Source organism: Ursus americanus, chromosome 21 (genome assembly GCF_024610735.1).
Source record: "Ursus americanus isolate L20-20 chromosome 21, mUrsAme1.1.p, whole genome shotgun sequence".
Lineage (NCBI taxonomy): Eukaryota > Metazoa > Chordata > Mammalia > Carnivora > Ursidae > Ursus > Ursus americanus.
The window spans coordinates 57,796,030-57,816,600 of NC_142147.1; the positions used below are offsets into that span (position 1 = coordinate 57,796,030).

At 42.6% G+C, this 20,571-nt stretch overlaps 1 protein-coding gene across 2 annotated transcripts; it reads right to left on the reverse strand.

Moving 5' to 3' along the window:
* Positions 1-5,098: 5,098 nt before the first annotated feature.
* On the reverse strand, positions 5,099-16,609 carry LOC123777142 (uncharacterized). 2 transcript variants are annotated; one of them, XM_087853286.1, is made up of 4 exons: positions 16,407-16,609; positions 15,791-15,829; positions 13,671-13,797; positions 5,099-9,405 (listed from the first exon to the last, which is right to left on the reverse strand). In XM_087853286.1, the coding sequence occupies exons 1-4, from the start codon at positions 16,419-16,421 to the stop codon at positions 7,826-7,828; spliced, it is 1,761 nt and encodes a 586-aa protein (XP_087709412.1). In that variant the 5' UTR covers positions 16,422-16,609; the 3' UTR covers positions 5,099-7,825. The 2 variants fall into 2 exon arrangements, with proteins under 2 accessions (XP_087709412.1, XP_087709413.1); XM_087853287.1 differs by lacking the exons at positions 13,671-13,797; positions 15,791-15,829.
* Between the last annotated feature and the right edge of the window lie 3,962 nt (positions 16,610-20,571).

Consider the following 20,571-nt stretch of genomic DNA (forward strand, 5'->3'; position numbering starts at 1 on the left):
CGCTTGTCTGTGTACTCCCCCTTGACTCCTAATAATAATGCTTGCCTAGGGGTCCTCAGTGTCTCTCTCTGGGCTCTCCACCAGCTTGGTTGAGCCAGTTCCCTGGCTCCATCTGGCCTCCCATCTGGCCCTCGTATGAGGTATGGTGCCTCCCTCTTCTAGGAACTGTGAATGTAATAGATCCTTTATTTTCATATACCACTGAGTGTATAATTTACACAGCCTTGTTGTAGTGTTGCTTAAAGACTCCACAAGGGGGACTTACTCCTGCATTCAGCGTATGGGGGAGCAACACGTAATATTACATCATAGTGTCACTTAGATACAAAGTACCTTCACTCAGAGCTCCGAACTAATAAACATTATCTTGTTGCTCTTTAAGTAGACTGAAGCTTTAGAGTCAACTTTGTGAGTTTCAGTGTGTTGGCTCAGGTTCAAGAGAGAAAAGACTTCACACAAGCCACTGCTGGGATATTGAAGAGGAAAATGTATGTCCCTGAAACAGGTAGAGAATAGTGAGAAATTTGTTTTCTATAAATGTTTAAATAAGTTTATGAAGGTCCTTCAAATTTTATGTGGAATATATAAAGTAGATTTAATTTACCTAAAATGAGAGAGGTTTGACATAAATTATAATTTTAAGCTTATTATTATCCAAGCATCTTTATATTTATTCTACCCTTTCTACTTAAAAAAAAAATCCCTAAAAGTAAGACAATATATTATAGATTCCATTCAGCAGAACAGGAACCCAAAGAAAAACCCAAATGTACACACTGCAATGTTAGTCATGAAATACGTGCATTCCATAGTTGGCAACCAACAAATATTATTGCTCTCCAACTATATGTTGATCAAAGCTTCAGAGTCTATTTTGTAAGCTTTTGGTATGTGCAGTCAAGTGACAAGAAAAAATTCAGCTAGGGTCATGACAAGGGAAGTGAATGAGGCATATCAGAAGGAGGCAGATGGGGTGCCTAGGTGGCCCAGTCAGTTAAGCATCCAGCTCTTGATTTCTGCTCAGGTCATGATCTCAGGGTTGTGAGATTGAACCCCGCATTGGGTTCTGCACTGGGCATGGAGCCTGCTTAAACTTCACTCTCTCCCTCTCCCTCTGACCCTACCCCCCCAAAGAAGAAGGGGAAGGAGAGAAAGGAGAAGGGGAAAGCAGATGATGTAACATTTTGCCTGTTTCCCACACAAAGAAATTCTTCGCTGCATGGATACATCTCAGTATTCCAACTCCAGCAATCCTACCTGTTTCTCCCCACCCCCACATATTTCTAACTGAATTTCCTAACAGATACTACTATGGTCTGAATATTTGTGTCCCCCTCAACTCATATGTTGAAAACCTAATGCCTAATGTGATGGTATTAAGAGATGGGACTTAGGGAGGTGATTAGGTCATGAGGGCTCTGCCTTAATAATGGACTTAGTACCCTTATAAAAGAGATCCCAGGAAGTTTCCTTGCCCCTTCCACCATGTGAGAACACAGCAAGAAGGCTGTCTGTGAACCAGGAAGTGGACACTAAATCTGTCAGCGCCTTGATCTTGGACTTCAGCCTCCAGAACTGTGAGAAGTTTCTGTTGTTTATAAGCCACTCAGTCTATGGTATCTCCTTATAGCAGCTCTAACAAACACAGACAGATACAATTCATTTTAAAATCTTAGACTTCTCTGCAAAGAAGAGTCACTTGACTAATGGTTTTTCCTGCTGTGATAGTGGCTACTATGATCACAGTCTGAGCACATGTGCAAAGGGGGCATCTTATCCTGAGATAAATATTTGGGGGCACCTGTGTGGCTCAGTGGGTTCAGTGTCCGACTCTTGGTTTCAGCTGGTATCATGATCTCAGGGTCCTGGGATTGAGCCCTGAATCAGGCTCTGCACTCAGCAGGGAGTCAGCTAGAGGATTCTCTCCCCTTCTCCCTTTGCCCCTCCCCCTTGTGTGCTCTCTCTGACTAAAATAAATTAAAAAACCTGATTCTCTCTCCCTATGCCCCTCCATCACCCTCTCCCCACCCCACACTCACTCTCTAAAAAACCAAAACAAAAAATAATTTGGTTATTGTTTGAGGATGATGTGACCCAAATAATTGTTCTGAAAATTGCTAAATAGAGCAAATGTATCAAGATCTTTCTTCCCTTTGTGGTGCAGACTGTATTTTGAGGTAACTGAACAGGAGATTATGAAAAATTCTTTATGCTTCTTTAGAATTTCTAGCTAATAAACGCAGAAATAGCAATAGAAGTAGGATACAAACGTGTTTCAGTGGTGCATGAAATAATCAACTACCCAATGATCATTGCATGCCGACAATTTATAAGACGTATGGAGAATTGGTATTGGATAGAAAGCACTAATAACATTAGGACTCATCACAAAAGAGAGACACCCATACATCAGAGCAGACTTACTTGAGGCAATCATAATTTCTCAGCACTGTGTGTAGAGTATTATGGCCAAAGGCTGAATCTGGATTTCAAACTTGTTTGGATGGCAAGACTATTAAGTGAAATTGGGGATGTTGGAATATGAGCTCAAGGTGCATTTGAGACATTCAAATGGAGACATTGGATTGAGGATTTAGGAGGCCATTTGGAACAGACTCAGGATCTTAGTTGAGGTTGGATATGGGCACTTCCTGGCTGGCTAGGTAGCCTGAAAGATGATTAGAGGGAAGAGGCCTCAACTTGACAGTGAAGCCAATCTATTTACTTGGTGGCTGCAGCTGGCTCTGCAGTCATATGTGGAATAGACAAGGCTAAATATCATATTCGTATTTAGAGGACAGGAAGGTCACAGAGACACAGTACAAGGGAATGCCTTTGAGTCTGATAGACAAAGTGGAGGACAAATAAATGAATGGAGAATGTGGAAAAGGGTAGGATGCAGAGTATAGTACAGACAGTAATTTCAAGAAGAGGAAATCTTCTACAAGAAAATACATGATATTATTATTTGTTATGGTTAATATCATTACATGAATAATTCTAAAATCTATTTTGTCTGATATAAGCGTTGCTAACCTGGCTTTATTTTCACTTCCATTTGCATGGCAAATGCTTTTTCATCCCTTCACTTTAAATCTGCAGATGTCTGTAGGTCTGCAGGGTCTCTTACAGGGAGCATATTGATAGATGGCTCTTGCTTTTTAATTCATTGTCACCCTACTTTTGATTGGAACATTTAGTCCATTTACATTCAAAGTAATTATTGATAGGTATGTATTTACTCCCATTTTGGTACTTGTTTTATGGTCGTTTTGTTGTTTTTCTCTGTTCCTTTCTTCTCTTGCTCTCTCCTCTCATGGTTTGCTGGCTTTCTTTAGTAATATACTGGGATCCCTTTCTCTTTACTTTTTGCATATCTACTACCAGTTTTTGATTTGTTGTTACCATTAGTTTTATATATAACATCTTATGTATATAGCAGTCTAAATTAAGTTGATGGTCACTTAAGTTTGAACCCACTCTAAAAACACTAAATTTTTACTCCCCTCCCTCCTATTTTTTAGGTGTATGGTGTCATACTTTACATCCTTTTATTTTGTGAATCCCTTGACTGGTTTTTATAGATACATTTAATTTTACTGCTTTTGTGCTTCCTACTTTTCTTACTCTTGCTTCTTTCCTTTCTGCCCAAAGAATCCCCTTTAACATTTCTTGTAAGGCTGGCTTAGTGGTGATGAATTTCTTTAACTTTTGTTTGTCTGGGAAACTCTTTATCTGTCCCTTGATAGCCTTGTTTGGTAGACTATTCTTGTTTCAGGTTTTTTCTTTCAGCACTTTGAATATATCATGCCACCCTCTTCTGGCCTGCAAAGCTTCTGCTGAAAAATCAGCTGATAGACTTATGGGATTTCCCATGTATGTAACTGTTTTCTTTTGTCTTTTTGTTTTAAAAAATTCTCTATATCACTACTGTTTGCCATTTTAATTACTATGTTTTTTGATATGTACCTCCTTGGGTTGATTTTGTTGGGGTCTCTCTGTGCCTCCTGGATCTGGACTTCTGTTTCCTTCCCAAGCTGACAAATCTAGAACGTAGCAAATTCTGACAAATGACTAAGGAACTTCAACAAACAAATGGTCTAAAAATTAGATGATGAAGTGGCTTTAAGTTAGTAGGGACCATACACATCTACTAAAAGTCAGATATATCCATTTTGGATCTGATTGCCTTAAAGGACAAACAGTTTAGGAAAACTGAGAGAACAGAGCACTGACAATATATTTTGATACTTCAAATACTTTGTTTGAAAAAAAGTTATTAGGATTACAAGAGAGTCCTCACATTTTGGAAATGCACTCTAAAGAGATTAGGCATTGAACAAGATGTTGGGATTATAAGTAAAACACTCCAGTAGTGTGAGTGGGGATAGAGGAAACAAAAACAGCCAAGAGTTGATCAATGTTGAAAGACTAGGGCTGGAGTCATGGGGCTTCATGACATATTTCCTTTTATGTATGTATTTGAAAATATTCATTGCAAAGGGCAAATATGTCTATCATTTTTATGTTAGGAGGAATGCATTAAAATGACAGAACATTTGGTTTCAGGGGGTAAGCATGTATCAAAACATAGATTGGACACTTTAAATATGCACAATTTAAGACAACTGTATTTCAATAAAGCTATTTTTTAAAGTAAATGTAATAAGGATGCCTGGGTGGCTCAGTCGGTTAAGTGTCTGCCTTTGGCTCCAGTCATGATCCCAGCATCCTGGGATCAAGTCCCGCATTGGGCTCCTTAAGTAGCCTGCTTCTCTCTCTGCCTGCTGCTCCCCCTGCTTGTGCTCTCTCTAACAAATTAATAAAGTCTTTTTTAAAAAGTAATAAATATTCAAAAGTTGTCACTTCCAAATTTTTACTATGTCTTAACTTACATATATTCCTGAGGTCATTGATGACTACTGTATCTGTATGGTGGATATAGAATACAGTGTTGTGCTACTACATTTCTTCCCAAAACTATGTTCAGTGACACTCTGGCAACTTGAAATTGACCAGGATGGGAGTATATACATGAGGGAAACTGACAAACACTACAACACAGGGCTTGTTTATTGAACGTCTAGACTTCAGAAAACAATGGAGAATATGTTAAGAATGTAGATAATGCTCAAAAGTATATAGCCTTTGTGGGTGTTACACTGTGAATAGAGCAAAAGAAATTGAGAAGACATTCTTAGAGAATTCAAAAACAGTACTTCATTTGGCAGAGGACACATCATTGCTGAAAAATGAGTGTTCCAAAACATGTCTTTTTATTTATTAATTAAAAGTATCAGCCAACATCCATTTTATTTTATTTTATTATTTTTTTCCTTAGTGTGGGGATGTAATTTTACTTTATTTTTTATTATATGATGTTAGTCACCATACAGTACATCCCTGGTTTTTGATGTAAAGTTCGATGATTCATTACTTGAGTATAACACCCAGTGCACCATGCAGTACATGCCCTCCTTACTACCCATCACCGGCCTATCCCATTCCCCCCCCCCCCCCCGAAGCCCTCAGTTTGTTTCTCAGAGTCCATAGACTCTCATGCTTCATTCCCCCTTCTGATTACCCCCCTTTTCTTTATCCCTTTCATCCATTTTAAAATAAGCAAATGGTGTTAACAGTCATTTCATTAAAGAAGATATACAAGAGGCAAATAAATATAAAAACTGCTCAACATCATGAAACATCAGAGAACTGCAATTAAAACCACAGTGAGATGGGAACATAGACGGGTGTAACCAGCTTAGATCACAGTTTGGCAGTTCCTTAAATATTAAAACATTCATGTTCTCTGAAGTATTGGTACAAGAGAAACAAAACACATATTCACATAGAGAATCATATGCCTATGTTCATTGAAGCTTTATTTCTAACAGCACTAAACTAGAAACAACCCAACTGCCCATTAACAGATGAATGGATAAAACAAGTAATAGCATATCCATAAAGAATACTACTCAACAATAAGAAGAATAAACATTCATATAAGCAACATTGAGGAATCTCAAAATAATTACGCAGTATGGAAACTATCAGAAAAGAGTACACACTTTATGACTCAATTCATGTAAATTCTAGACAGTTGTTGAAGTAAATCCCTGGATCCCTGTAGGTCTGGTAAAGACAAGGAGAGATTAAAAAAAAAAATACAAGGTACATCATGGTTGTTCATATCATGATGATGATGGTTTTATGATGGGTTTAAATGTATGACAAAATTTTTCAATTGTACACCTTAAATATGTGTATATTATTGCATGTCAATTATGCCTCAATAAAGTCTCTTAAAAAATAGTTCAAAATAAAAAATCTGAATCACCTACTTTTTGTAAGCCAGGCTTAACCCAGTACTGACTCCACTCTATTTCTCCTTATTTCTGAGGAAGAGCAGCTCTGAATCTGCAGGAAATACTGGTGAGCCATGGAGGCTGTTCCAATCTGGGACAAATGGAACACTGGCTGGACCACAAAAGCCACATCCTGAGACAACAGGATCTCCATTCTCTTTGTTTCTCTGCCTTTAGAGCAATGGATGGCAACTGAGGTGAACAGCCCAGGAAGACAATGAATTCACAAAATTTTTAGATTATTTGCTCTGACAATGACTTCAGCTACAGGAGATACACAGCTCTGGCAGTCCTGTAACTCCTCACAACCAGTCACTGGAAGATTTAGGAATGCACTTTTAGAAGAGGCATATGCCATCTAGTTTGCTGCAGGCCTCTCCCCTGCCTGTTAATCACATCCAGGATATCAGTACCACTTATGGTTGAAACTGGCTCCTGTAGTCTGAGGAGTGATACCCGTCTTCAGAATTATAAACATCAGGACACTTGGCTCCTTTGTAGAACCTGGTGAAACTCTTCCCCTCAACAGTGCTGGGCATCACATGACACCCTCTGGGAGCAAGAGAATAAACTCATGCCATTCCTAAAGGCACCAGAGCTTGCCAAAAAAAGGGACCCTTCCTTGGGGTGTCCTATGGTCTCACAGTAGATGGGGGCATCTAGGTCACAAATTAGGACCATGAAGCACTGAACTGGTTCCTAGGTCTTGTGCAGCAATGCAAATTAGGCCAAAACTGGAATGAGAACTACTCTGTGGTCATTGTATTGTCCCCACTGAGCTGCACAAAGTTGGGGCCCCTACACAAGCACAATTCTGTTTTCCACTCATCCAAAACAGTGAATACAACCTCCAAGACTAAAGATAGATTAAACAGTAAGAACTTTATTGCTGCACAAACCAGAGCAATGAGGCAGACTGTTACTGGTTGGTGGCCTGAAGGCTGGAAAATTCAACTACAAGTGTTATGTGAAACCAACAATTTCCATGAAGAAGGTAACCCTTCCTTGCAAGCCTCCAGCAGAGCCCACTCTTGGCCCAAACTGGGTCATTCATACTTAATCAGAAAAGGGAGATCACTGTAAGGGCAAAGACTACTCAAGATTTCCTCCAGTCAAGGGGGGAGAACACAAACATCTGCCTTGCCTTTGGCACCCTGGGGTGACTGATGAAACACTGTACAAGGCGACAGAAGTGGGATGGCTTCTCCTAGAGGAACTGGCAGTGATCTAACTCTGGTAAGGGTCCTGGGTGGTTTGGAATGTGCAGTGCAGCTCCTGTAAACCTCACACAGCCCTATAAACTCCTGGGGAGTTTTACCACTCTGGATGCTTGCAAGTATGAGGTTTAACTTAAGGCACATGGCTCCCTCACACAAACTATTTCGTGCCATTACAGCGAACAAGTAGACAGCATGTTTCCTTCAAATCTAAGCCTATTTTCAAGTGTGGACTTTCTGTTGCTAAACAATATCAGATGTTGGAGTGAAGGATTTCCCATATTTCCTGCATTCATGGGCCCTCTCCAAGATGTGAAATTTTCGGTGGAGATTGAGGCTGGAGCGTTGGCTAAAAGATCTGCCACATTTGCTGCATTCATAAGGCCTTTCTCCAGTGTGAACTACCTGGTGTTGAATAAGAACAGATTTTTGCCTAAAGGATTTTCCACACTGGCCACACTCATGAGGCCTTGCTCCTGTGTGAATGCTGCAGTGCTGAATAAGGCTGGTGCTTCGACTAAAGGATTTCCCACATTCACCACACTTATAAGGCCTTTCTCCAGTGTGAATTCTTTGGTGTTTAGTGAAAATAGCTCTTCTGCTAAAGCATTTCCCACACTGGCCACACTCAAAAGGCCTTGCTCTACTATGAATTCGCTGGTGTTCAACAAGGCTGTAGCTTTGTCTAAAAGATTTCCCACATTCAGTGCATTCATAAGGCCTTTCTCCAGTGTGACTTCTGTTGTGCCGATCAAGTTTGGATTTGGATCCAAAGGCTTTCCCACATTCCCCACACTCGTAAAGCCTTTCACTGGTGTGAACTCTCTGATGCCTAACGAGAGTAGCTCTTTGGCTAAAGGATTTCCGACACTGGACACACACATAAGGCCTTACTGTGGTGTGAATTCTCCGGTGTTGAACGAGGGTGAAGCTTTGTCTGAAGAATTTTCCACATTCACTGCACTCATAAGGCTTTTCTCCAGTGTGAGTTCTCTGGTGCCTTATGAGATTGGATTTGCACCCAAAGGCTTTCCCACATTCCTCACACTCATAAGGCCTTTCTCCACTATGGATTCTGGAGTGTTCAATAAGGTTGGAACATTGACTAAAGGATTTCCCACATTCGCCACATGTATAAGGCTTTTCTCCAGTGTGAACTCTCTGGTGTATAATGAGGGTGGCTCTTTGCCTAAAAGATTTTCCACATTCACTGCACTCGTGAGGCCTTTCTCCAGTGTGGACTCTCTGGAGCTGAACAAGTGAGTACTTGCAGTGAAAAGCTTTCCCATATTTGCTAGTCTCATAAACCCTTTTTCTAGTGGAGGCTCTTGGGTGGTAAACAAGACTCTGTTTGTGGTTGGAGGCTTTCTCACATTCATGCGCTTTGTAATGACTTTTTCCACCGTGAAAGGCCTCCCCACACTTGGTGATTCTGTTTGGCTTCTCACTGTTGAGAATGACCTGGTGGTGGAGAAAGCCCCATGTGGCCAGACACTCCTTTCCAACCTTCCTACAGGTGAAGGGATTCCCTGACACATGGAATATGCAGCTCTTTACAAATGAGGCCCTCTCCACATCCCCTTGCTCTGCAGTGTAATGCTTCCGAAGCTGGTGTAGGTTTGCACATGCTCCATCCAAGTATAGTTTCTGCCCAGGTAGATCAGCCAGGTGCAAAATGTCTTTCAGGATTGGGACACATTTCTCACAGGGGTGAGTCTTCTGGGTGGATGGACCTGCCTTTGGAGTCTTGACCCGTAACAAAACTTCTCCAGAAATGCTCTGTTCAAAAGCTGCCTCTTCATCCTCCATCCCATGCCAACAAACTGAAAAAAGAGAAATGCTGATGAACCATGCTGACCATGGTGGGAGACTACTCATCATGTGTTTGTTTTTAACTTTCTGTATAATATGATGTTTTCACATCTTATAAAACCTTGATGGTAGAGGAGACAACGGACCTGAACAAACTATAGACCAAGACCAAACAGAGCTAACACACATATACAGAACATTCCACTGAACAGCAGCAGAATATATATTCTACTCAAATGTGCAGGGGACAGTATCTGGGATAGATCATATGGTAGGCTACAAAACAAGTCTTAACAAACTTAAGAAAACTGAAATCATAAAGTATCTTTCCTGACCAAATGCAATGAAAAGTAAAATTAATAACAGGAGGATAACTGGAAAATTCAAAAATACGTGGGAATTAAAGAACACACTCTTGAACAACCAAGGAGCCAAAGATGAAATCAAAAGGGAATATTTGAGATAAATGAAAATAAACAATATACCAAAATTTATGGGATCCAGCAAAAGCAGTTCTAAGAGGGACGGCTACAGTAGATACATATCTACATTAGGAAAAAATAAAAGATCTTAAGTCTTCATATCTCAAGGAACTAGGAAAGAACTAAGCCTGATGTTAGCAGAAGGATGGAAATAATAAAGGTCAAAGTGGAAATAGATAAAATAAGACTAGAAGAACAACAGAAAAGATCTAAAGTTAAGAGGTTCTTGTTTGTTTGATTTTGAAAAAGATAAACTTGACAAACCTTTAGTTAGACTATGGAAAAAAAGAGAAGACTCAAATAAATAAAACTAGAAATGAAAGAGAGGACATTATAATTCATACCACAGAAATATAAGGATCATAAGAGACTACTGTTTTTTTTTTTTAAAGATTTTATTTATTTATGTGACATAGAGACAGCCAGCGAGAGAGGGAACACAGCAGGCGAGTGAGAGAGGAAGAAGCAGGCTCCCAGCGGAGGAGCCCGATGTGGGACTCGATCCCTGCACGCCGGAATCACGCCCTGAGCCGAAGGCAGACGCTTTAACGACTGCACCACCCAGGCGCCCCCATAAGAGACTACTGTTAACCTCTGTACATCGACAAATTGGATAACCTAGAAGAAAGTGATAAATTCCTAGAAACATAATACCTACTGAGACTTAACCATGAAGAAATAGGACAGCTGAACAAACCAATAATAAGGACATTGAGTCAGTACTCAAAAACTTCCCCTTAAAAACAAAAAACAAAAAACCTTCCCCCAAAAGAAAAGCATAGGATTTGATGGCTTCACTGATGAATTCTATGAAATATTTAATGTCATTCCTCCTCAAATTCCTCCAAAAAAACTGAAGAGGTGGGAACACATCTAAATTCACTTTACAAGGCCAGCATTACCCTCAGGCCAAAGCCAGATAAGGATACTATGACACAAGAAAATTACAGATCAATATCCCTAATGAAGGTAGATGCAAAAATCCTCAATGAAATACTAGTAAGCCAAATTCAGCAGCACATTAAAAGGATCATACACCATGTCCACCTGGGATTTCTCTCTGGAATGCAAAGATGGTTCAACAAACACAAATCAATGTGTTTTACCACATTAACAAAATGAAGGATAAAAATCATATCACCTCAATAGATAGAAAAGCATGTGACAAAATTCAACATCCTTTCATGATAAAAACTCTCAACAAATTAGGCATAGAAGGAATGTACCTCAACATGATAAAGCTCATATATGACAAGCCCACAGCCAACATCATACTCAATGGTGCAAAGCTGAGTGTTTTTTGGCTAAGATCAGGAACAAAACAAGGATGACCACTCTCGCCACTTCTATTCAACGTACTACTGGAAAACCTAGCCAGAGTAATTGGGCAAGAAAAAGAAATAAAAAGCATGCAAATGGGCAAAGAAGGGACAAAATCATCTCTATTTGTGGATAACATAATCTTATACAGAAAACCCAAAGACTGAACCCAAAACCTGTTAGAACAAATGAATTCAGTAAAGTTGCAGGATACAAAATCAACACACAAAAATCAGCTGCATTTTTATATATTAACAATGAACTATGGAAAAAAAGAAATTAAGAAACAATCTCTTTCACAATAGCTTCAAAAAGAATAAAATACTTAGGAATAAATTTAACCAAGGAGGTGAAAGATCTATACACTGAGAACTATAAAACACTGATGAAAGAAATTAAAGATACAAATAAATGGCAAAATATCCATTGTTCACAGGTTAGAAGAATTAATATTCTTAAAATCTCCATATGACTCAACACAATCTAGAGGTTCAATGCAATCCTTTTCAAAATACCAAGGACATCTTTCACAGAAGTAGAAAAACAACCCTAAAATTAATAAGGAACCACAAAAGACCCTGAATAGCCAAGGAATTCTTGAGCAAGAACAACAAAGCTGGGGACATCACACTTCCTGATTTTAAATTATATTTCAAAGCTATAGTAATCAAAATAGTATGGTAGTAGCATAAAAACAGACACATAGACCAACAGAACAGAATAGAGAGCACAGAAATAAACCCATAAATATAAGATGAACTAATCTTGACAAGGGGGCTTTGCAAGGCTATGGGAAGGAGGCAATGGGGAAGTGATGGTTTAAAGGTACAAATTTTCAATTATTAAGATGAGTAAGTTCTGGAGACCTACCATACAGCAGCCTATAGCTAATAATACTAAAATATGCAGAGGTTCTTCCTTATCCTTGAGGGATATATTCCTCAAGACCCCCAGCAGATAACTGAACCTGCAGATAGTACTGAACTCTATAAATATTACACTTTTTTGTATACGTACCTATGATAAAGTTTAATATATAAATTAGGTACAGTAAGAAATTAACAATAGTAGCTAATAATAAAATAAAACAATTATAACAATATACTATAATAAAAGTTATGTGAATGTCATCTCTCTCAAAATTTCTCACTGTAATATATCTTCTTCTTGTAATGATGTGAGATGATAAAATGCCTGTGTGATAAGATGAAGTGAGGTGAATGATGTAGGCATTGTGACTTAGCATGAGGCTACTACTAACCTTCTGAAGATACATCAGAAGGAGGATCATCTACTTCCAGACTGCAGGGGATTGTGGGTAACTGAAACCGTGGAAAGAGAAACCATAGATAAGGAGGGGACTATTGTACACTTAAAATTTGCTAAGAGGGTAAATCTTATGTTAAATGCTCTTACCAAATACAAATGATAATGAAAATAATAATAAAGGGGTAGAAGGAAACTTAGGTGATGGATATATTTATGGCTTTGATGATGATAATGGTTTTATGGTGTATACTTATCCTGAACCCATCATATTGTATCCATGAAATATGTACAACTTTTTACATGTCAATAATTCCTCAATAAAGTGGTTTAATCATCATTTACTAAAAGGCACCAAAGCCCAAACCTCAGAAACATAATCATTACTGGGGCTTAAATCATATCTAGGGAATCCCACTACTTTTACACACTGTACTCCTACGCTCAGGAAAGTAACCAGATATAAAACAGAAAAATAGATATGCCTCATTTGAACTATAGCCTTGCATAAATTTCCCAATGTCATAACACCCCAAAATATCCCATATTGGGCACAGATGCTCTAGCATGATGAATAATGCACTTAAAATTAATGTAAGTCTTTGACACAGATCGGGTTAATAAAATAGGATTCCACAGTCCCCCACCTCCGCCCCAGGTAAAATGGTTAATATTGCCCAATGTAAGTTAAAACAGGGCCTAAAACTTATTATATAAAAATCTAATAAAAGGGTGATTATCCTCACTACTTCTCTTCCTACAACCCGATTGTGCCTGTTCTTCAATCTGGAAAAATTAAAGGGTACCTCCTGGTGGATTACTATAACCTTAATGTTGTGGTCCCATCCATAAGGACCCCATCTCCAACATCAATATTATTCAAACTCAATCATTAATAGAGAACTTGGAACACAAGGTGCCACGGATCTGGACAAGTCATCCTGCCAGGGAGAGGGCAAACAAGGTAAGGTGCATTAGGCTGACTGCAAGACTCCTGAATCCCAGACCATTCCCTGAATGCCTGGAGCAACAGGACTTAGGTTTTCTCAGGGCTGTGCACACAACTCGGTCTACCACTGACAACACATATGCCAAGAAAATGGGGAAGTGCGCAGAACCCACTGTCTGGCTGTGGAAAGGGCAGCTTCCTGTGAGGTAAAAGAGGACAGACAAAAACCAGGACACTGGGGTGAGTGTGAAGGCCTTACCCAGTGAAGCTATAAGTGCAAAGTTCTCCAGCATCGCATCATGGTACAGGTGTCTCTGAGCCTCATCAAGGAGCACCCACTCCTCCTGTGAGAAGTAAATGGCCACGTCCTCAAAGGTCACACAGCCCTGCCACGATGGGGATAGATCATTCCTTGATCAGCTTCTTTTCTAGGACTTCAAGTTTCTTCACCCAGACACACATCCCCTGCTCACCCTCCTTCCAACATCTCCACTATGAAGGAAATATCAGGCCCTGGAGCCAGAGATACCTGCTCTCTTCTCAAGGTATCACGATCGTTGTGACTGCCCACAACAACAGGCATATGGGCAGGGAGATGCCATCTAAACACTGACCCTGGCATTGGGGCATATGTCCTCATGTCAGGCAACTGGGGGTCCCCAGATTGTGCCTCTGAGGCACAACCAAATGTGGGCTCACCCTTGATGACCTCAATGTCATGGCTCTAGGTCCTTTGGTTCATGTTCTATCTTCATGTAACTATTTCTATCACACCTCTCTCACATGGTCTCACTCTGGATACCACTTCTACTCTCCTACCCAGAAGCATCACCCCGTCCTCCCCACATGTTACCCACATATGGCATCCAGGTGGTGGCTGGCAAATTCAAACAGGATCCAGTACTACCCCAGACTTCCAATGGTCCCCACTGCCAGAGGGGACAAAACCCACTTGAAGGTCTCCCTGCCCAGTTCTGCTCCTTGCTTCAATCCCAGCCACCAAGAACCACCTGTAGATCTCAGGACCCCATGGCTCTCTTCCACTTGTGGTGCAGTTGATGTTCCCTCATCAGCCACTGCCTGCCCCTCCATCAAATCATCCTTCAGCCCAGCCCTGGAGGTCTTCCACCCCAGTTTCAGTGACGCTCCTAGATGGTCACTTGTGACCCTGAGCTAATTTGCCAGCCTGACTGAAACATCTAAGATACACCAAGGGACACAATAAATTCCTGGTAAGTCCACAGCATGAATAAGCACTATAGTCTGGGCCTCAGTGTCATCTTGTCTCAATTATTCTTGTGACATATTCCTCTTATGTCTATGCTTCCTACGGACACCCTGACCACCTGACAGACTGTCCTCTCTCCCACAACCTTCCCACAGCCATTTCTCTCCCTCAGCTGTGTTTATGAGGCCCAGCACCCCACCCAGATGCCCAGGCATGACACCCAGTCACAGCTCCTACCTCCCCCTTCCTGGGCAGCCAATACCTTTATTGTCTACCACCTCCTGCATGTCTCCCTACTGAACCCCTCCTCAGAGTTCCAGACCTATGTGACCATCTACTAATTGTTCCCCACAGATTTTTCTTTGAAACATCTCCGAGTCTTAAGATAGCCAAAAACAAAACTGATATCCCCAGTGAAAATTAATCTTACTATCAACTTTAATATCCTGGTTAATTGAATTTCCATCCTTCCAGCTGCTGAGCCCTAAAACTCTCTTCCTTTCTCTCATTCATAAAATGTGAAATTCTGAGCAGCAACTAAAAAACTGATCCAGAATCCAACCGGTTCTCCCACGTCTACAGCCACCACCCTGGTACAACCACCAACACTCGCCTGAAGTACCGCAGTTGCCTCTTCCCTGTTCTTCCCATCACCTCCCCACTCCATCATCATCTGCTCTCCCTCTCCAGGCTGCAGCCACAGGGAGCCTGATGAGACCTGGGTCAGATCACCTCCCTCTGTTCCAAACCTCTTGCGTTTCCCATCACCTCCAGAAGAGACGCCCAACTTTTCATGGAGCCATTCCACGTCTGACCCCTTCCCACCTGTTTTCAGTTCTCCTTTCTCTCTCATGATAAGGAGAAGCGAGAACTGCAGTTCCCTGAACAAACTCACCCTCACCTCCTAGAATGAACATAGTCTGATACCTATGTCTGGAACAATCTTTTATACCTCATTATATTGGTTACCAGCAAAAGGAAACTCTCCATATAACTTCCAGCCTGGATTTATGACCCTGGGCTTGGAGTTTCTTCAGGGTCTCTGGCCCCAAGAAGAGTGGAAGAGTGGCAGGCAAAGAGTCCCAGGACACAATCCCAGAGACAAAGGGTGGGATCAGGACCATTGAGGGCCTGAAATATCCTTCACTCACCTTCCTACAGTCTGTAAGTGATTCTGTGGTCATGGGAATCTGTGGGAAGACGAAGGTCATAAGAGGGATGTAATCATTGCAGGGCTCCACAGGCTCAGGCCTCCCTGCACCCCTTGCCCAACCCTGGAGACAGGTGACCTGGGATGACTGCATTATCTCTGAGCCCCGGTCCCCAGTGCTGACTCTTACAGCTGTGTGACCTTGGACAAGGACTCAACTTCCCTGTGCCTCAAGGTTATCATCCCTTTTCCAGTCTGTTCTAACTCCTAGCAACTTTTTGAAAACTTTGAAAAGCCTAACTCAGATCCTGTGCCTCTTCTGTTCACAACCTTCCATGGCTCCCAGCATCCTGAGAGCTAAGTTAAAACTCTTCATCTTGGCACTCTCCGGGAGCATTTGCTCCTGGATCAATCGCCCCTGCAAAAGGGTCCCTCTGCCTACAACACTCTCACACTTCATCACACTGGCTTTCAGATATGGGGACGCCACCCGCGATCTCCCCACTGTCCCAGACACCGGGGCCTGGGCCGCAGGGACGCGAGCAGGCGCCCCGCGCTCGGGCCTTTCGGGTCTGGGTGAGGGGAGGGTTGGGAGGGCCCGGAGGACGAGCGTTTACCTGAGCCCCCGCCATCGGACTGCGTGGGCGGAGCGGGGGTCCTAAGAAACCGGCGACAGAGACGGGACCCGTGCACGGTTGTCAACTACCGCCGCCTACCCTCACACCAGCTGCCGTGCACTGGAGACAACCCCTCCCCTATAGCCTTCGCTCTCCTAAAAAACTCAGATCGCCGCTGCGCGCAAGAGCAAAGCGACTGCCGCCACAACGTGCCGGAAGTCCTGCCCGGATGCTCTGGTCCACAAGAGGAAACGCCCTGTTTCTGCGCATTCATTGGCAGCATTCATTGGCAGCATCCTCAGCACGCATCACCGGGCATTATGGGTAATGTAGTTCTCACGGTTTCCCGGGCCGCAGCCGGGGGCGCTCGGCACGAGGTTCTCAGAGTCCCGAGGCCGCGTTTATTCTACAGGTACTGACATTGTCTCAGGAGGTGTGAGGGAGAGGGCCCGGCGACGGTCCCCTCGCGGAAGCTCAACCCTACACAGGCACCCCTCAGCTGAGCGGGGTGGTCACGGGCCAGGTGGGAGGCCTCCCCGGAAGCACCTTTTGCAAAATGTGCGGAGCCCCCTCCCCAGTGTTGGAGCCGCTCCCCACGGGCTCAGGACCTTACCGGATCAGGGCCGGCGGGTTTTTGTGCGCCTCCTGGGGTCGCCCGCAGAGGTCGGGAATTGGACTGGGGGGCGACAGGTGCAAACTCGGCCCCCTGAGGGCCGCGTGGACGCGTCGCTGGCGGCTCAGATGTGCGGCCGTAGCGAGGACTTTCGTCCCCGGGACCAGCAGTGGAGACGCAGCACCTGGAGGCCGTGTTGGGGGGGGGGCGGCGGAGGAGCCCTGCTGGGAGGAGCCCAACACACAGGAACTTCCGCGAGCCCCCACACCTCCCGGCTCCTACCCGGGGGCCCTCAGAGCAGCAGGTGAAAGTCGGATTCGGCCCTTTGGGTAAGAAGAGGAGCTCAGGCTCAGGGGTCTGGGGTGGAGACTCTGAGGCACCCGAGGAGGTGCCTATGCCCGCTAGATGTGTCCCCTGGCCCCCGCGTTCCCTTGCCCTACACCGAGCTTCCCTGGGGCCCACTGGCATCTTGGGGTCTGAGGTTCCACCCCCACTGTGCCCAGCCCACGCTGTCCCCTGTCAGATGCGACCGCAGATCACACCTGGCCTGCTGACTTGAAGCATGTCTGTTGGCGGAGGGAAAGAATTCACCAGGTTTCCTCAGGAAAACAGGAGCAGTCAGAGCCCCATGCGGAGCCTACCCGTGGGCCTCTAGTGCATCCAAGACCCACCTGCCCCTGAGTCCGAGTCCATGCAAGGAAGGCTCCACTTGAGACAACCGCCGCTCCGGCCCCCGGCTCCAGACAAGCGCCCCCGGCGTCTCTTCCTGCAGGGGTGTCCAGAAAAGCAACCTAAAGCAATGGTGAATTCTTTTAAAACAAAATTGAAAAATACTTGGTAATTCAAAGGGTGAGAAACGCTTTATGGGGTAGTAGGATGGGGTGACAGCCTGAGTGCAAGCAGCAGGGGGAATCATTGCTGCTTTTGTTTCCTGCAGGGTTTTAATAGTACCCTCCTTCGTGGTCTGTGAAACCTGCAGGGTTCCCAGGCCCAGCAGCAGCTCTTCGCCCAGCCTGTGAAGTCTCACCCAGCACCTGCACAGGTTAGTTTTCTTCCAGACACCCTGGGGACCTCACGCAGATTTCTGAGCTTCTTCAGTGCCCATATCGCATTTTCTGTCAGGCATACATAGGAATTCCAGCCACCTCAGCCCTGAGCTCTGACTACATGGAAATCCACAGAGTACAGCACAAAACCTGTTAACTTGTTTAAAGGTTGGAAGAAATCTTATTTGAAGGAGGAGCTGCTTCTAGAAGCAGATTTACTTGAATTAGGAAAATTATCTTTTGAGTTGAATAAAGGGGGAAGAGAATCACAAAATGACAGCCTCAAGTCATGTATTACCTCTATTTCTAATAGGATGTGTCTCCATCCTATTGGAGATCTTTCTGCTATGTGCAGTTTACTTACTGGAAGAAAGATGGATTTCCCTGACTTCATTTGGGGAATGGAAGAGAGGTATTGGAGGAGGGAATTTAACGTGTGGGCTGCAAAACTGACTGGGATGGGCAATGGAGAAGAGGATCCAGGGAGCCTCAGGAAATGGAATAGAACTTAAAGTAATGGAAGCAAGAGTTTTCCTTTTAGGAGGCTAGGTGTCAGTCCCTGTTTATACACCAATGGGAGGTCAGTGAAGGGAAAATAGATAAGGAAAGGGATCATGGAAAACAGCAGGTGTAAATTACTTGAGATGTTTACAATATGGGTCATTAGGAAATTCTAACCAAGCCACAATGAGGTATCACTCCACATCTACCAGGATGGCTCTGGGAAAAAAATAGTATTGACAAAGCTATGGAGAGATGGGAACCCTCATAAACTGCTGATGGGAATGTAAAATGGTGCAATGTAAAAATAGTTAAACGATGTGAAAACCAGTTTAGAAGCTCCTCAAAAACTTAAATATAAAAATGCCATTGGGCCCAGCAATTACACTCCTGGGTATATACCCAAAAGAATTGAAAACAGGACTGAAACACACATTTGTACACCAATGTTCCTAACAGTATTATTCACAATAACCAAAAGGTAAAAATAACCCAAGTATCTGTTAACACATGAATGGATTTCTTAAAAATGTGGTACATTCAGGGTGCCTGGGTGGCTCAGTTGGTTAAGCATCTGGCTCTTGTTTTCAGCTCAGGTCATGCTCTCAGGGTGGTGAGATCAAGCTCTGTGTGGGGCCTCGCGCTGGGTGCTGAGCCTACTTAAGATTTTCTAACCCTCTCCCTCTGTCCCTCTCCCACCACTCGCATGCTCTCTCTCTAAAAACAAATAAATAAAATGTGACACAGTCATGTGATGGAATATTATTCAACCATAAAAAGGAATGAAGTTCTGATACATACCACAAGATGGGTGAAACTTGAAAACATTATGCTGAGTGATTAAAGCCAGACACAAAGAGATAAATATTATTATTCCACTTGTAGGAAATATCTAGAATATGCAAGCTCATAGAGATGGAAAATAGATTAGAGGTTGCCAGGGGCTGGTGGAGGGGGAAATGGGAAAATATTGCTTAATGGGTATATATTTTCTGTTTGGTTTGATTTTTTTTAAGTTTTATATGCCCAACCAGAAATAAGTCACAGGGACGAAAAGTACAGCATAGGGAATAGTTGAAAGTATTGTAAAAACTGGGGCACCTGGGTGGCTCAGTTGGTTAAGCATCTGCCTTCGGGTCAGGTCATGATCTTAGGGTCCTGGGATCGGGCCCCGCATCGGGCTCTCTGTTTGGCAGGCAGTCTGCTTCTCCCTCTGTGCTCTCTCTCAAATGAATAAATAAAATCTTTTAAAAAATATTGCAAAAACTGCACAGTGATAGATGGTAGCTACACTTATCGTGGTGAGCATTGTGTAATGTACAGAATTGTCAAATCACCGTGTTGTATACGTGAAACTAATATAACATTGTATGTGAACTATACATCAATGAAAATATTTTATAAATAGATAAATGGCAGGAAATACAAAACATTGCAAATTTACTCAACACCACTGAATTGCATACCTGAAAATTATTAAAATGGCAAATTTTGTGTTACATACATTTTACCACTATATATATACACCAAAAAACCTGCAGAGTGAGAGATTTTGTCCAAATTCCAAAACTCAAATCTTTTCCTCTATTATACTATTTCAGAATTTCATGGAGTTTTCTACTGATGAAGCTAAAACAGTTTGAGTAATTTTTGTATAAACAACATACATAGTATTCATGTTCTCCTATTATAGGCTTTAGGGGTTCCAGAACTTAATTGTTCTACTCTACACAGAATAATACTTTCTTTTATCAAGAATCGGAAAATTATTAGTCCCCTGAATATTAGCAGACGAAGGAAAGAACGATTGAATTTCCTGTAGAGAATTGAGTCTTATGGTCCTAACCAAATTAGCAAAAGCTGTTTTCCTTGCCTACCGGATAGAACTGTTTTACCAGTTTTATCAGTGACCTGAGTATCCACTGAAAATGAGCACAAAGGGGCTGAATGTCGGGAAACATAGACAAAAAGTAGTGGTATCCACCAGCCACTGGCCTGGAATAAC

What these genes read in the sequence shown, in the direction of transcription:
- LOC123777142 (XM_087853286.1), bottom strand. An exon ending in CACTTACAGACTGTAGGAAG is followed by an intron (nt 13,798 to 15,790) that starts GTGAGTGAAGGA and finishes CCATCGTGGCAG; the next exon opens with GGCTGTGTGACCTTTGAGGA. An exon ending in TGCACTTATAGCTTCACTGG is followed by an intron (nt 9,406 to 13,670) that starts GTAAGGCCTTCA and finishes CTCTTTTTTCAG; the next exon opens with TTTGTTGGCATGGGATGGAG.